The sequence below is a fragment of the Myotis myotis genome, unplaced genomic scaffold (genome assembly GCF_014108235.1).
Source record: "Myotis myotis isolate mMyoMyo1 unplaced genomic scaffold, mMyoMyo1.p scaffold_m19_p_12, whole genome shotgun sequence".
Lineage (NCBI taxonomy): Eukaryota > Metazoa > Chordata > Mammalia > Chiroptera > Vespertilionidae > Myotis > Myotis myotis.
The window spans coordinates 14873641-14890677 of NW_023416316.1; the positions used below are offsets into that span (position 1 = coordinate 14873641).

Below are 17037 nucleotides of genomic sequence, written 5' to 3' on the forward strand. Positions count from 1 at the left end.
AGAAAGCCCATTTTGAAGATCTGATGGGGCCATTTTTTACTGATTTGAATACAGGAGCATCCCTGGAAGCCCAGTGTTTTTGAACTTCTTCTTAAACTTTGTTACATGGTTTAGAAACTAAATGCTCATATCTGAGGTCATATATGTCTACACTCAACTTAATAGCTCTGTGGTCATAGATGCTCAGCAGCCTCCACTGTCAAATGGGAATAACGACAATCACTGGAATTTTGTCTGTAAGGTGCTTAAGTTCTAGCACATTGTAAGCACTTAGTAATTTGTAGCCTGTAGAGGCCATGACACCTGACTCTCCATTTCCTGAATGCTAGGAGACAATACCTGGTACACTGACAAGAAAGTCAGTCTATACAAAGACTCCCCTGGACCTCCAGGCAGCCGCTTCTCCTCTCTGTTACTGAGTGTCTCCCAGCCACCTCTTTCACTCATGGTGCTGACAAAATCAAGGTACTATTTCTGTATTGTTCCCATCCCTCCAAATGGGTCTCTTCCAGGAGATGTTTGAGATCCTAGTTACTTACTGGCATTACTTAATCTTAAGTAATGCCAGTAAGTAACTAGCATTAGACACACATACACAACAAGATCAATGCCAAATTCCTCTCCCAAGCTTATGGGTATTTTGACATTCAACTTTAGCTTAACCTTTCTACCTCCCACAGGAAGAAATGGGTGAAATCTCTTCCCAGTGAAAAGATGATGAGAAAATTTACCTTTGAGATCAGGTTCCGCTGGGTAATGTCTATGTGAAATTGTGTAAGCCATCTCACTACTGTTAGTAAATGAAGGAACAAAAATCACCGTCACCCTACTTCCCAGATACAGAATAAACAATGGTAGATTGAGTGAAATTGAAGGTACATAAAAGCCATTTGCAAAATACTGGGCTTTAGGACTATGAGTGGTGACCCTGTCTGAGCAGAAGGACTCCCACTAATGCTGAGACTATATTTCTTAAGGTCCTGGCTCTTTTGTCTAATTAAAAAGAGGGAGAAACAGCAGGGTTATAGGAGCAGAGATTCTAATAAATTTAAGAAACATGAGACAATTGAGACTACAGCAGTTACTAACTGTGTGGTCATGTGGGTTCTCACAACTTCTGAATATGTATATAATGAAGTTTTACAACACCTACCTCCTAGGACAATTGAAATTTAATGTGTCAATAAATGCAAAAATGTATTGGTTTGACAGAGTGTTTACTAAATGTCAATTATTATAAACTAGGGGCCCACTGCATGAATTCGTGCACCTTGAAAGGAACTGGAGGCCGTAAGGTTGCAGTGGGCACAGGGGCGGGTCTTGGCCCATCCTTGGAGCCCCTGCCAGGTCCATCCTACTGAGGGCCCCCAGGTCCCCTGTCTGTCAGCAGCCCTTCTCCCACCACCACTGATAGCGCTAAGCGATTTGAGCCAGTGCCAGCTTCAGGTGCGAGCAGCAGCAGTGCCGGCAGCAGATGAGAGCAAAGAATTTTCAATAACTACGAGAGGCTCGCCCCAATCACAGTGACTGGTGCTGAGCCTTGGACTAGCATCCCCGCTCACCTACTCCACCATCCCACCATGGCCGATGCCCACCATGTTCTGCACTCTGCCACCTGGTGGTCAGCACACATCATAGCTACTGGTTGTTTGGTTGTTCCACCATTCAGTCTATTTGCATCGTAGCCTTTTATTATATAGAATGTGAAGATTGGAACTAGAAATAGTGATGGTCAGTCAGATAACTATGAATCCTAATAGGCACTTCCCATCCTTCAGGGACCCTAGTTCTCACATGCCAGATCTCAGATCTCAGGTGTTTCCTGCCAATGAATCCTCATTTCTGAGCCAGCATGAAGCACCAGATACAGATGGAGATAGATGCACTGAGGTAAGTTTACTTCTTGGCAAAAAGATGGATGTGCATTTAGACTTGTTTCACCAGAAGATTTACCCTATGACCGGATATGAGCTCCGCAATGCCTCTTGAGAGGGTGAGAGCTCCGATAAGGTAGCACAAGGAGCTAGGCCAAATCTTTGGCCCTTTGCGCTGATCTTCTCAAGATACTGTTTGATTAAATTCCTACATTTGATCTTGGCTTTTTGGGGGTAGTTAGCACATCATAAAAATAATGACTAAAATTTTGTGTATTCATTTTACACAGGCACTGTTCTTAGATATTCATGTGTCTTGAATTAGAACCCTCTTATTGACTCTAGGAATGTGTGATATTGGTATCTTCACATACTGTGGCATAACATGTGGCCATGATAGAATCAGCTCCTTAAGTCAGCCGCCCAGAGAGCGATGTCACCAGACTCACAGCACAAGGAATCTGGCTGCAGAGCCTTACCTTTACTCAGTCCTCTGTCAGGTGTGCCCAGAGGGTCATGGAGCAGAGGAAAGAGTTCCTGTGTTTCCCACATATTCTTGTATGTATTCCACGGTACCAGGAACCTGGGGGATTAAATAATAAGGATGAATTTGTTCTGTTTTCATTTGAAAGAAGCCATATTGGGCATTGAAGGTGCGTTGCTTGCAATGAAAACTATAGCAGATTATATGAATGCAAGGAGATGTTGTTTTTCTCCAGGAGAAAGTAGGAAACCCTACAGTGGTGACCATAAACACACTTTCAAAGTCTCTAGCCTTCTTCACTGTCCTTTCATCCCCAGCAGACAGAAGAGCAGCATGAGGCCTGAGAACCAGAGCAGCGTGTCCCAGTTCCTCCTCCTGGGGCTCCCCATCCCGCCAGGGCAGCAGGGCGTGTTCTTCACCCTGTTCCTGGGCATGTACCTGACCACGGTGCTGGGCAACCTGCTCATCATCCTGCTCATCAGGCTGGATTCTCGCCTGCACACGCCCATGTACTTCTTCCTCAGTCACTTGGCCTTCTCTGACATTTCTCTTTCATCTGTCACTGTCCCTAAGATGCTCATGAACATGCAGACTGAGCGTCAATCCATCCCCAATGTGGGATGTATTACTCAGTTGTATTTTTTCATTCATTTTGCTAGTCTTGATAATTTTCTTCTGACTGTGATGGCATACGACAGGTACGTGGCCATCTGTCATCCTCTGTACTACACCACCATCATGAAGGAGGGGCTGCTTGCATTGCTGGTGGCTGGCTCTTGGATAGTTGCCTGTGTCCATGCTCTTTTTCATACCCTCCTCTTGGTCCGACTGTCTTTCTGTGCTGACAATACCATCATCCACTTCTTCTGTGACCTCGCTGCACTCCTAAAGCTGAGCTGTTCAGATACCTCCCTCAATGAGCTGGTCATATTCACTGAGGGAGGAATGATTTTCTTTTTGTGTTTTGGTGTTATTTCATGCTCCTATATCCGTATAGGGACCATCATTCTGAGGGTCCCCTCCACTAAGAGACTCTATAAAGCCTTTTCTACCTGTGGCTCCCATCTCTCTGTGGTGTCTTTATACTACGGGACAGTGGCAGGTGTTTACTTTTCCTCCTCATCATGGGGTTCCAAAGACATAATTGCTTCAGTCATGTATACAGTAGTTACCCCCATGCTGAACCCCTTCATCTACAGCCTGAGGAACAGAGATATCAAACAGGCCTTAGAGATGTGTGTCAATAGGGTTAAGTTCTTTAAGCAGCAATCACTAGATCCTCCTGTTGTAGTCAGGAGCACAGTGAGATAGATCTAAAATTATTGTATGGTCGAACTTCCATATAACTTTCATAGAATATGCGTTTTGTCATCATGTACATGTGTTGTTAATATGTTAACTAGGTCATATTTGCTACTTGGATTGTTAATAATTCTTTATTACTAATTGATATTTTTTGCTTGTTCATCATCTCTTACAAGATGTATGCAAAATCTCATGCAAAACATTTTGCACCATTATAATTGTGGATTTTTGTTTTTTTCCTTTGAGATATATCAGATTTTGTTTGTGTATTGTTTATACTGTGTTAATGAGGATGCCCTAATTTAGCATCATAGTCTGCTTCTGGTGAACTTTCCATTTATTTTTTCCCCTGATATTTTAATGTTGGATTTTCTTGGATTCAAGCTGATTATGCACATTTCTTCCCAGCTCACATTCAATGTCATCATGTTGGTAGATTGCAATCATTCAAAATAAGAAAAATTACACTTTGGAAATTCCTAGCTACTACCAAAAATAGCTTTGTAAAAAGAGAGAGACTTTAAAAAATGCACTTGACAGCACACAATTGTGTTTATAATTAGAAGATATTTCTAGTACTGGGTCCTACCTTAAGACCTCATCTACTTCTGATACTTTCTATCTATATGTACAGATGCAGATAGAGATATAGATACTAGGGTAGTGTAGATGGTAATGATGCAGCTTTCTTGCGGTTAGTGTTTACATGGTTTTTCTCTTCTATCACTTGAAACATTTCTTTGTCCTTATATCTGTGAGGTGTCCACTGTTAACAGTGTAATGTTAGATTTTGATCTTTTATGTAGAGTAACAATTATTATATTTCTGGAAAAATGTATCTACTAACATCTAATGTAATCTATATTATAAAAGGCTAATATGCAAATTGACCAAACGGCAGAACGACCGGTCGCTATGATGCACACTTACCACCAGGGGGCAGACTCTCAACGCAGAAGCTGCCTCCTGGTGGTCAGTTTGCTCCCACAGGGGGAGGGCAGATCAGCCAGAAGCCGGGCTCACGGCTGGCGAGCACTTAGGCGCACTCCCCATGTCAGTTCAACATCCTCCAAGGGCTCACAGACAGTGAGAGGGTGCAGGCCAGGCTAAAGAACCCCCCCAAGTGCATGAATTTCTTGCACTGGTCCTCTAGTCTACATATATATATATATATATATATATATATATGCCTAATATGCAAAATGTCTCTTTGGGAATTCGACCAACCAGAAGTTCGATCGCTCACTATGACGTGCACTGACCAGCAGGGGGCATCGTGGAACGAAGGAAGGCCCTGGTGGCATCCAGCAGCCAGGAAAGGGAGGCCATGGCCGGCTGCCTGCAGCCACTAGGGACCCTACCCGTGCACGAATTTCGTGCACTGGGCCTCTAGTTATAATATATTTGCATTATATTTTTTCTTTTTGTATTTATATTTTCAATATTACTATGTTTTTTATTGTTTTCTTAAAGCTCTGTACTTCCTTTTTTTAAAATATATTTTTATTGATTTCAGAGAGGAAGGGAGAGAGAGAGACAGAGATAGAAACATCAATGATGCAAGAGAATCATTGATTGGTTGCCTCCTGCATGCCCTCTACTGCGGATTGAGCCCGCAACACGAGACTGTGCCCTTGAATGGAATGAACCCTGGACCCTTCAAGCCTGTGGACTTCTAAGCCAAACTGGCTATGGCCCATGTTACTATGTTTTTTATTTGATACATCTGTTTCACATTTATTCTCTCTTGTCTTTATCCTTTTTGATTAATTAAATATATTTTTGGTATATAATTCCCCCTCTATTTACTTCTTGTTCATATATTCTTATTATTTTACTAGAGGCCCAGTGCATGATTAAATTGGGCGTGTGTAGGGTCCTCTAGGCCTAGCCTGTCATCAGAGCCATGTCTGCCACCCCGTGATGCCTCGCACACTCCCTGGATGCTGCCGGTGCCCTGCGATGCTCCGCCAATGCTGCCGGTGCTCTAGGGTGGGGTTGGGGGAGGGCTCAAGAGGTGCTCCATGCACCTTCTGGGACTGGTCATTTGGTCGGCCTGGTGTTACCATGTTACAGCCACAGGCTTTTATAATATAGATAATCATTTTATGTATTGTATGTAGAGATTATTTTACTTTCTCTTAATTTTTAATTGTAATTTAAATACAAAATATGAAATTTATTATTTTAGCTCTTGCAGTGGCATTTAGAACACTCATCACCTAGATCAGGGGTAGGCAACCTTTTTGTGAGTGCGTGCCAAAACCAGCAAAATGTCTGACTCAAAATTCTTCTGCGTGCCAACCCTAATTTTTTGAGAACATGTTACGCCTACTTGATATCTCTTAAGGTGTACGTATGTGAAGAACCTTGAAGAAATAATAAAATTCATTTGAGCAACAACAACAGTATATGATGATGAAAAATACATTGATTTTTTAATGTATACATGTACACTGATAGTACAACAGAAAACTTTATGACTTCACTTGATATTATCAGTGGGACTTTTGCTGCTGCATCACTGATGACAGAGATTTTACATCAGGTTTATATTTCATGACCTTCAGAGATATGCATGAGCTACTACTTTCATCCATCAGGCTACTCCTATTACGAGACTTAACAAAATTCATCACAAGAGAACAAAGATTCACAAGCGTATGTGGATGAAAACATGGAGAGTAACGCTGTTGCAAAGTTTTTTAAACAGAAATAATTTTCTGGATTGGCATTCCAAGTCCTCAATAGTTCGTTTTCGACACTTCTCTCTGGTACTCCTGTCTCTAGTCGCTTTTTTTCAATGTTTTCCAAGTCAACTCTGAGGTCAATAAATTTCTGCTTCCAAATAAAAAAGTTGATATTAAGAACAAAATTATAAATGGAAGATTGTAAGAGAGGGTTTCGCGTGCCAGCAAAAGTTACTGGCATGCCATGTTTGGCACACATGCCAGGGGTTGCCCACCCCTGACCTAGATCTCATTCTAGGACACCTAAAAAGAACTTTATAGAATATCAGGGTAATCAAGTGTTTGGCAATTGTGAAAAAATTAGCACGAAGATATCTATGAATCAGTATGAAGAAACATCAGGATAAGTGGGGAAAAAAACAATGTGTAAAAGAGCATTTACTAGATTCTAATTTTAAGTGAAAATAAAGGGGAGATAGAACACACATATGTCTGCCTATTTGAGCAAAAAGAAACACAGGAAGAATAAAACAGATCTGGAAACAGCCCAGGTGTCCATCTATATATATAAAAAGCCAGCATCCATAAGGACTGGAACGACCAATGCCTGGTCGCTATGATGCCCACTGTGGCCAGGAAACTGACCTGATCAAAAGGTGGGGCCAGCTGGCCAACCTCCTGCAGACCCTCCCCCTGGCCAGCCCACCCCTGATTGGCCCACCTCTCCACGATCGGCCTGCAGCCCCTCCCCCAGGCCAGCCCTGCCCTTGATTGACCCCCAACCCCAATAGGGAAGGGGTCTGGCTGGCCAACCTCCTGCAGCCCCTCCCCTACAGATGGCCCCACCCCTAATGGGACCCTACCACCAATTGGCCTGCAGCTCTTCCCCCTGGCCAGCCCCGCTCCTGATCACCTCTCACCCCAATAGGGGGTGGGGCCAGCCAGCCAACCTCCAGTAGCCGCTCCCCCCACCTGGCCACACCCCAGGTCAGCCCCCCCACCCCGATCAGGGGCAGGGCCGGCTGGCCAACCATCCATGGCCCCTCCCCCAAGGTGCTGGCCCCCAGTGGGCATCCCCCACCCAATTAGGGGGTGGGGTCAGCTGGCCCATGCTCCATAGTCCCTCTCTTTGGCCAGCCCCGCCCCCAATCGGTCCCCCAACCCAATAAGGGGTGGGGCTGGCCGGCCAACCTCCTGTAGCCCCTCCCCCTGGCCGGCCCTATCCCTGATGGGCCCTCACCACTCTGATTGGCCTGCAGCCCCTCCTTGCCGGGAGCCGGTCCATGCTTGCTGTTTCAAGGTACCTGGCATATATGGCATACTGTTCTTAATATGTTTGCTCACCTTCTTGGCACTATGTGTTTTAACCAAGGTCTCTGAGAAAGGTTGTTTCCCCAGGTAGGGATTTTCCCCTGAAGTTAGGGAGGGAATAAAACCTCTTAACTAGTGCCAGGTGGGTAATTAATCACTTTAACTACGAACAATCATGCTTAAGCTACATAATCTTTACTCCCTGGAATGGAGATAAGAAACGCCCTAACCTTTGTAATAGAGATTGATAGGATTGAATCAACTGGTATAAATACAGATGTAATAAGACAGTAAGACACAGAACTTAGAATACGGAACCAAGAGAGACAGAACCTAGGCACAGAACCTACACAGAACGTTCTCTAGAGACAGAAGAACTTCGCTGGAGAGAACATGGCAAAAGATACTGGACAGAAACTGGCCTCAGAACCTAGAGACAGAACCTAGCGAGAGAACATGGCAAAAGATCCTGGACTGAACCTGACTACAGAAATTGGCAAGAGAACCTGACTAGAACCTGGTGACTGAACCTGGCTGGATAACCTGGACAGAACCTGGCTGGAGAACCTAGCGAGGGAACATGGCTACAGAACCTGGCTGGAGGACCTGGAGAACCTAGCAAGAGAACATGGACATATATCCTGGCTGGAGATCCTAACCAGAACCTCACTGGAGATCCTGACCAGAACGTGGCTAGAGAACCTTGCTATGATGATCATCTGAACGTCCTCTCCATGTCATTCCTTCTTCACCGACTCCGTCTACACCTTTGGGGACCCCTGGACCTGCTGGGGTTGGACCCCGGCACCTCCTCCTGTCTGGCCCCACCCGTGATTGTCCTTCCATCCCAATAGGCAGTGGGGTTGGCTGGCCAAGCTCCTGTAGCCCCTCCCCCTGGCTGGCCCCACCCCTGATAGGCCCCCCTCACCATCTCTATCAGGGGTGGAGCCCACTGGCCAATTGCCCACTGCCCCTACCCTAGCTGGCCTAGCCCTGATTGAGCCCCGATCAGGGCAGGCTGGCTGGTCAACCTCCCGCTATCTCCTTCTCCCAACAGGCCCAGCCTTGGTCTGTCCTGATTGGGGCCAAGCTGGCTGGACCCCACCTGTGCACGAATTCATGCACTGGGCCTCTAGTCAATAGATAAGTGAATAAAACAATGGTGGTACATTCATACAATGGAATACTACTCGGCTATAAAAAGGAAGAAAATCTTATCTTTTGAAACAGCATGGATGGGTTTGAAAATTATTACACTAAGTGAAATAAGCCAGTTACAGAAAGGCAAATAAAATATGATAGCACTTATATGTAGAATCTAATGGACAAATAATATTTTTCAAAAAATAGAAACAGAAGCATAGACACACAGAACAGACTGCAAATTATCAGAGGGAAGTTGGTTAATGGGGCTGGATGAACAGGTGAGGGGATAAAGCAAAAATACATATATTTACAAATATATATATATATATATATATGACAGATAGACACAAACAGATGACAATATGTGATAGAGGGAAAAGGTTAGCAGAAGGTGGAAGTGAACACAGGGGTAAAAATAGGGATGAAATGAGACATGATTTTGGGTGGTGAACTCACCATGCAGTATACAGATGGTGTTTTACTGAATTGTATGCTTGAAACCTATTTGGTTTTATTAACCAATGTCACCCCAATAAATTCAATAAAACAGAAACTAATGAGCTTTTTTACCTACCGGAGGTGAGGCAGAGAAATGGGAAGATGACAGTTATTTGTAAACTTTTGACTATGTTATCTTTTGCCATTGAAAAATAAACAGAAGAGGTGGTGAATAAAGCAAAATAGAATAAAACAAAACAGGCCTAGCCAGCTTGGCTTAGTGAAGAGAGTGTCAGCCTTCAGACTGAAGGATCCCAGGTTCAATTCCAGTCAAGGGCACATACCTCAGTTGCAGGTTTGATCCAAAGCCCTGGTTGGGGCACATACAGGAGGCAACCAATTGATGAGTCATTCTCATATTGAAGTTTCTCTCTGTCTCTCTCTCTGTCTCTCTCTCTCTCTCTCTCTCCCTTCCACTCTCTCAAAAAAATCAATGGAAAAATATCTTTAGGTGAGGATCAACAAAACGAAAAAGAATAAAATAAAACAGAAACAAAGAATAAAACAAAACAAATGGACCTAACTATATTTCAAATGAATACCATAATTAGACTAAAGGGGAAAATAAAATAAGTAACTAAATTAATTTTTGAACCCCAAATTTTGACTATATACTCTCACAAGTGAAAAACAACAACACTTGAAATAAAGTTTTAAGCTGTATTTAGTGTCATTGACAGTGGTATGAGTTCAAGATTCTGAAACAACTCACCATGTATCCAAAGATTCAGCAAATAAGTAAACATTGAGGAAAAAGTAGTCCCTCTCACTCTGAGGGAAAGGAGTTCTGTACATGGAAAAGGAGATGCTGCAAAGAACTCTATGGTGCCAAACTAGAATTAGAGATATCAATTCAAACTTATGGGTTTTAAAATGTATAAACAGATTGCAACTTATAGCTTATATGTCAACATCCACACTGTTCGCATCCCCCATTCTTTCTGTACCACTCCAGACCCATGTCCTGTGGGTAAACTTTCTTTCAGTTTCTTAGTTTCTAGTTTCTATTCCTTGTGTTTCTTATATATATATACTAGAGGCCCGGTGCACAAAACTTTGTGCACTCGGGGGGGGGGGGTGGAGGGGGGTCCCTCAGCCCGGCCTGTGCCCTCTCGCAGTCTGGGACCCCTCGGGAGATAACGACCTGCTGGCTTAGGCCAGCTCCCGGGTGGCAGAGGGCAGGCCCAATCCCTAGGTTCAGCCCCTGGTCGGGCTCAGAGCAGGGCCGACTGGGGAGTTGGGGCGCCGCCCCCTGTCATGCACAGAGCAGGGCGATCGGGAGGTTGTGATGCCACCCCCAGTCACGCTCAGGGTAGGGCTGATTGGGGGGTTGGGGCACCGTTCCCTGTCACACTCAAGGCAGGGTCGATGGGGAGGTTGCGGCGCCACCCCCTGTCATGCACAGAGCAGGGCCAATCAGGGGGTTGGGGCACTGCCCCCTGTCACTCACAGAGCAGGGCCGTTATATAAAATAGTATGGAGTTTCCTTAAAAATCAAATATGGAACTACCATTTGACCCCACAATTCCACTTCTAGGAATATATCCTAAGAAACCCAAAACACCAATCAGAAAGAATATATGCACCCCTATGTTCATAGCAGTGCAATTCACAATAACTAAGATCTAGAAACATCCCACCTGTAGATGAGTGGATAAAAAAGCTGTGGTACATTTACACCATGGAATACTATGCAGCTGTTAAAAAAAGAAGGATCTTTTACCCTTTGAGACAGCATGAAGGGACCTGCAGACTATTATACTAAGCAAAAAGCCAGTCAGAGAAAGGCAAATATCACATGATCTCACTTAAATGTGGAACCTAATGAACAAAATAAACTGATGAACAAAATAGATCTAGTGACATAGAAGCATGGAACATACTGTCCAATCTCAGAGGGAAGACAGGAATGGGTGGGTGGGTGGGAAGAGATCCACCGAACGACTTGTATTCATGTATGCATTATCAATGGATCCAGAAAATAGTGTGGTGAAGGTCTGGGGTAGGGAGTGGGGGCAGGCTAGAAGGGTTGATGGGGGAAAAAAGGGACATATGTAATACTTCCAACAATAAAATTTTTTTGAAAATTTGTTAAAAAAGAATAAAAACACTAGATATTGGAAACATTATCATATGCCTTCTGATAATATGCACTGTGGTATATCAGCTATAAATATAAGCCTGAAATAGATATATAAACACACATACATATATACATATAGACACAGAGAAGGTAAACATAGTAGAATGTTACCATTGGGGAATTGGCTGAAGATTGACCAGGAATTCTTAATATCATTATTATAACTTTTTATATCTTTAAAATCATTTCAAAATAGAAAGTTGAAAAATTTTTCATCCCAGCTGGAGCAATGCCCAAGAGCAAAGCAGTCTAGGGCATGGCTGGAATCAGGGACACTGTCCCCTAGGACCCCAGTCCCTCTGGCTCTTGGACACTCAGCTCCCCAAAGGGCAGTTGGAAATCAGCCACAAGCTTGGGGACTTGGTTGCAGTCTCTCATTAGTAGTTAAGTGTTATTTTTGGACTCATTTCTCTGGAGCTGGTTAAGGAAAAGGAAAGTCAGTAGAAGTGCCAAGTCCCCAGATACTGGTTCTGTGTGTCTGATGTTAGGTCTCCTGAAGAAAACTGAGGAGATGGGCGATAATTTGTAGCAGAAGGTGTCTGAACTCACCAATGACAAGCCCAGGTGAGAGGAGCTGGAAATCTGCCTTTGCCGATGGACCTGCAAGTGTGCTAGTGGGTTCATGTGTGAGACTCTGTGTCCATGACCCTGCGTGTGTGCACATATTGTATATGCTTGTATATGTGCTGTTTGATAGTTGTGTGTGTTTTTGCTGTGGATCTGACTCACAGTCTCGTTTTAGTTTATGTAGACCAAGTTATCAGCCTCCTGGCATGTAGTTGGGACTCCTAGTTTCTCAGGGGCTCTGGATGCAGAGCTCCTCGTGGCTGTTGCTGAGCTGATGATGATAGTTTAGAAGCCTCTTATCCACTGGCTTTAGATACACTACTGTTTAGTGTCTTCTCTTAGCTTTCTCTCTATGTTCCTTTTGTGTGCTTGGCTCACTCTGCTTTTTCATTCTTTCCCTTATGGAGATGCCCAAAGTTATGACTTTGCCCATCTTTTCTCCCTATATGCTGCCATATACAAACTCTGGTCCACTTTCAACACCAACTTGCTGTTTTCTGAACTTTCCCTGTACTTTCCCACTTTACATTTAAGATCTTACACTTCCCTCTACCTAACAAATCCTACCCAATGTCTGTGATCGTAAACACTGGCATCACAGCTGAGCACCAGGAGTGAGACTGTGGTCTCTGCTGCTGGACAAGAAGATGCTGACCTCATAAGGAACCAAGGTCAGCTCAGAGAGAGCCCAAACCTCTGCTCAGCAGTGTGTGGTGCACATGTGAGCTGTGCCTGTGGGTGACGCTCTCATGTATTAGAGCTGGAAGTTATGTTATTGATTTTCTCTGTGTGTATGTGATCATGTGTGTGTGACCATATGCATGGGTGTTGGTGGTGGTTTAATGAATGTGCCTGTGACTGAATAGGCTTAACCACCCCATGCTGACTGCCCTCCCCCAGCAAGGGGAAGGTCAGAAGGAGGGAAGCTCATTAATACACTGGCATTAATAGGAGATTGTATACTGTTTGTTGTAGAGAGTGTAGCTTGGTGTGCATATGTGTTGGGTATGTCTTGTAAGATTTTTGAATTGTTTGGGGTCTTGTGTGTTTTTGGTGAAGTGTGTGTAGTGTTTGAGTTATGTATATGTGGTGAGGTGAGTGTTCATCAGGTGCATCATGAAGCAGGTGTGTTGATGTGCATTGTGAGTATGTTTTGGGATGAGAGGTATATTATTGTACTAGAGGACCGATGCCCGAAAATTTGAGCCAGAGTAGGCCTCCCTTCCCCCGGCTGCTGGCACTGGATTCCCTCTGGCACCCAGGATTCTGGCTTCCCTCCAGCTTCTTCCAGAATGATGCCCAGAAGGACATCTGGTCTAATTAGCATATTACCCTTCTATTATTATAGACTAGAGTACTGGTGCATGAAATTCATGCACGGGAGGGTTGGGTTCCTCAGCTCAACCTGCACCCTCTTGTAATCTGGGACTGCTGGCTCCTAACCATTTGCCTGCCTGAACGCCCCAACCACTCTGCCTGCCTGCCTGCCTGACACCCCTAATTGCCTCTGCCTACCTGCCTAATCATCCCTAACTTCCCACCTGCCTGCCTGATCACCCCTAACTGCCTCTGACTCAGCCCCTGCACCTGGGACCCAGGCTTCCCTCCTTCCTCCAGCCACAGGCAACCGGACCCGAGCTTCCCTTCCTCTGCAGGATCCTGGGACCTGGGCCAGCTTCGCCCAGGCTGGCTTCTGGAACCCAGGACCCTGGGTGGCTTCCCCCCGGGCCAGCCACAGGCACTCAGGACCTCAGGCGGTTTTGCCCGGGCCCAGCTTTGCCAGGAAGGATGTCCAGAATGACATCCAGAAGACTTCTGGTCTATCCAGTCTAATTAGCATATTACTCTTTTATTAGTATAGATGTTGTATATGTCCAACTTTGTGTTAATTCTGACTTGCATGTATGCAAATGAGTGTTTATGAGATGAACCACATATTGGCTATTCTTCCTTTAGGATGGAAATTTGATCAGGTGTGACTTACATTCCCAAATCAGCTCTGTGTGTGTGTCTCTGTGTGTGGGTGTGTGTGTACCCATGACTCAAGTATTTCCTAAAGTGCCCTCCTTCTGGGGCACCATTACTTAAGGTACTCAAATTCTAAGCAACACCCTGTTTCTTGAAATGGATCTGCTCTCATTTTTATGTACCTGAGTGTGACTGAGTTGCTCAAAATTTTCCAATCTTTTCTTTATTTTTACTAAACATCCCAGTGAAACAAACAAACTAACCATATCTCCAGGCATCATGATATGTGGAAGGTGTTGGGTAGAATTAGCTTTAAATAGTGATGAGACCCGGGAAGGTATATAAAACATTGGTCTCACTTTCACCTCTATACAATGGAAAGAATGACACAAGTTTTGTGAATCTCGCAGAGGTCCTCAGTAAATAGTTATTGCATAAATAGACCTAATGTATTTGAGAATTTTTGTCAGTTGGATAGTAAATAAATATGAAGGAATAAAATTATCTATTAAAGGGAATAAAAATTTTTTGGACAACTCTGGGTTCTCACAGCTCTAAAATAATATATTGTGCTTGGCTCCTAAGCAAAACAAGAGAAATTTCCCTGTGTAACAGTTAAGAGCATGGGTTCTGATCACACAGATATATTAGACTGAACCCCATGAAGTAGATAACACTTGGCAATTTTTAATTTATAGAAAACGGTAATACAAATATATCAAGTTATACAGTACATATCACATATGTAATGGATACTGATATACACATGTGTATTTGTGTGCCTATCTGTCCCTGCAGTACTGCTGTGTGCCTACAGAACTTGTGTCATTTATGTTTCTATTTCTTTAAAACTAAAATTGGTCAAAGAATACAAATGCTTAGAGCAGCTGTGAAGAGGTTTTAAAATCTGGGAATATAAGGCTGATGTGTGGATTTAATTGGGAAATGTAGGTAAAGTCCTTAGCCTGGTACCCAAATGTTCATCTAAATGTTCAGCAGTATTATGAAAGATACTTTGTGGACCATTCTGGTTTTGGAGATATTCTGGCATCAAGTGGGTTACAATGACCACCCAATTCCAGAGTGTCCCTGAGTTTACAACTGAGGGTCAATGGGAGCCGGGAGGTTCACAGAAGGTCTGACAATGCTCCAACAAAGCCCGCTCAGCACTGGAGTCTCACGTGACTTTCAGGCAGAAACAACCGACACCACTTTGCAGGGGCTCACCTTCTATTCCTGCCACAGTGAGTTATTATGGTTTGGCTCTGGCCTGGTGTAGAAATGGTCCCTCCATGCGCATCAAGATGTAAACTCATAGAAGTTTACAGCTATGTGATGAGGTCTTGTGACTACTTTGGAGGTTCAATGTTTTCCTGGAGCCAGACTGAGAGAAAGGGAAAAGGCATAGATCCACAGATGTGAGAAATTAATATGAAAGTATTTAAAAATAAATGGTTTTCCCAATAATGACAGTATGAGATGAGATGTCCTGTTCATTCTTTCTAGGTGCTGAGAGTCCCAAGCCTTCTTCATCCCCAGCAGACAGAAGAGCAGCATGAGGCCTGAGAACCAGAGCAGCGTGTCCCAGTTCCTCCTCCTGGGGCTCCCCATCCCGCCAGGGCAGCAGGGCGCGTTCTTCACCCTGTTCCTGGGCATGTACCTGACCACGGTGCTGGGCAACCTGCTCATCATCCTGCTCACCAGGCTGGACTCTCGCCTGCACACACCCATGTACATCTTCCTCAGCCACTTGGCCTTCTCTGACATTTCTCTTTCTTCTGTTATTGTTCCAAAGATGCTCATGAACATGCAGACTCGGCAACAATCCATCTCCTATGTGAGATGCATAATTCAGTCATATTTCTTCATGCTTTTTGGTACTCTTGACAATTTTCTTCTGGCTGTGATGGCATATGACAGGTATGTGGCCATCTGTCACCCTCTACACTACACCACCATCATGAAGGAAGTTCTGTGTGTGCTGCTGGTGGCTGGCTCTTGGATTCTCTCCTGTATCATTGCCCTTTTGCACACCCTCCTCTTGGTCTGACTGTCTTTCTGTGCTGACAATGCCATCATCCACTACTTCTGTGACCTCGCTGCACTCCTGAAGCTGAGCTGCTCAGACACCTTCCTCAATGAGCTGGTCATATTCACCGAGGGAGGAATGATTTTATTTTTATGTTTTGGTGTTATTTTGGGCTCCTATATCCTTATAGGGACCATCATCCTGAGGGTGCCCTCCACTAAGAGAATCCTTAAAGCCTTTTCTTCCTGTGGCTCCCATCTCTCTGTGGTGTTTTTATACTATGGGACAGCTACAGGTGTTTACTTTTTCTCCTCATCATGGGGTTCCAAAGACATAATTGCTTCGGTCATGTATACAATAGTTACCCCCATGCTGAACCTCTTCATCTACAGCCTGAGGAACAGAGATATCAAACAGGCCTTAGAGATGTGTGTCAATAGGGTTAAGTTCTTTAAGGAGCAAATTCTAAATCCTCTGGTTGCAGTCAGGAGCACAGTGAGATATATCTCCTAAAATTATTGTATCGTTGACACCTCCATATTTCTTTCATAGTATATACATTGTCTTGTCATGTATAAATGTTGTTTATATGGTCACATTTGCTTCTAGGATTATTAATAATTTTTTATGCATAATTGATAGTTTTTGCTTGTCCATCATCTCTTATTATATGCAAAATCCCATGCAAACCTGTTACACAATCATAATTGTGGTTTTTCTCATTCTGTTTTGAGATATCTGATTTTTTGTTTATGCAGTTTTAAAAATTTTATGCTATAGAAGACTCACTTATTTAGCATCATGATCTGCTTCTGGTGATCTTTCTTTTTTTTGAACAGGTTTTTCTATGCTGGCTTAAAGCTGATTGTGCACATCTCTTCCTAATTCACAATCAATGACATAATGTTGTCTGACTGCAATCAGCCACGGTGAGAATAATTACACTATGAAAATTATGTGCTACAAAGCCTACTTGTTAGAAAAAGAGAGGAATGGACTTTTAATAATGTATTTAAGATCAA

The 17037-nt window shown here is 43.7% G+C and overlaps 2 protein-coding genes across 2 annotated transcripts; both read left to right on the forward strand.

Annotated features, from left to right (window-relative positions):
- Nucleotides 1-2674: 2674 nt before the first annotated feature.
- On the forward strand, nucleotides 2675-3669 carry LOC118667682 (olfactory receptor 1J4-like). Its single transcript, XM_036331470.1, has one exon. The coding sequence runs from the start codon at nucleotides 2692-2694 to the stop codon at nucleotides 3667-3669; it is 978 nt and encodes a 325-aa protein (XP_036187363.1). The 5' UTR covers nucleotides 2675-2691.
- Nucleotides 3670-15541: 11872 nt separating this feature from the next.
- On the forward strand, nucleotides 15542-16528 carry LOC118667146 (olfactory receptor 1J4-like). The gene is given in 1 exon segment (XM_036329936.1): nucleotides 15542-16528. A coding segment is annotated over 1 exon segment (987 nt).
- The last annotated feature ends 509 nt before the right edge of the window (nucleotides 16529-17037 follow it).

Coding starts and splice junctions, on each gene's coding strand:
- LOC118667682 (XM_036331470.1), top strand. CDS start 2,692: ATGAGGCCTGAGAACCAGAGCAGCGTGTCCCAGTTCCTCCTCCTGGGG.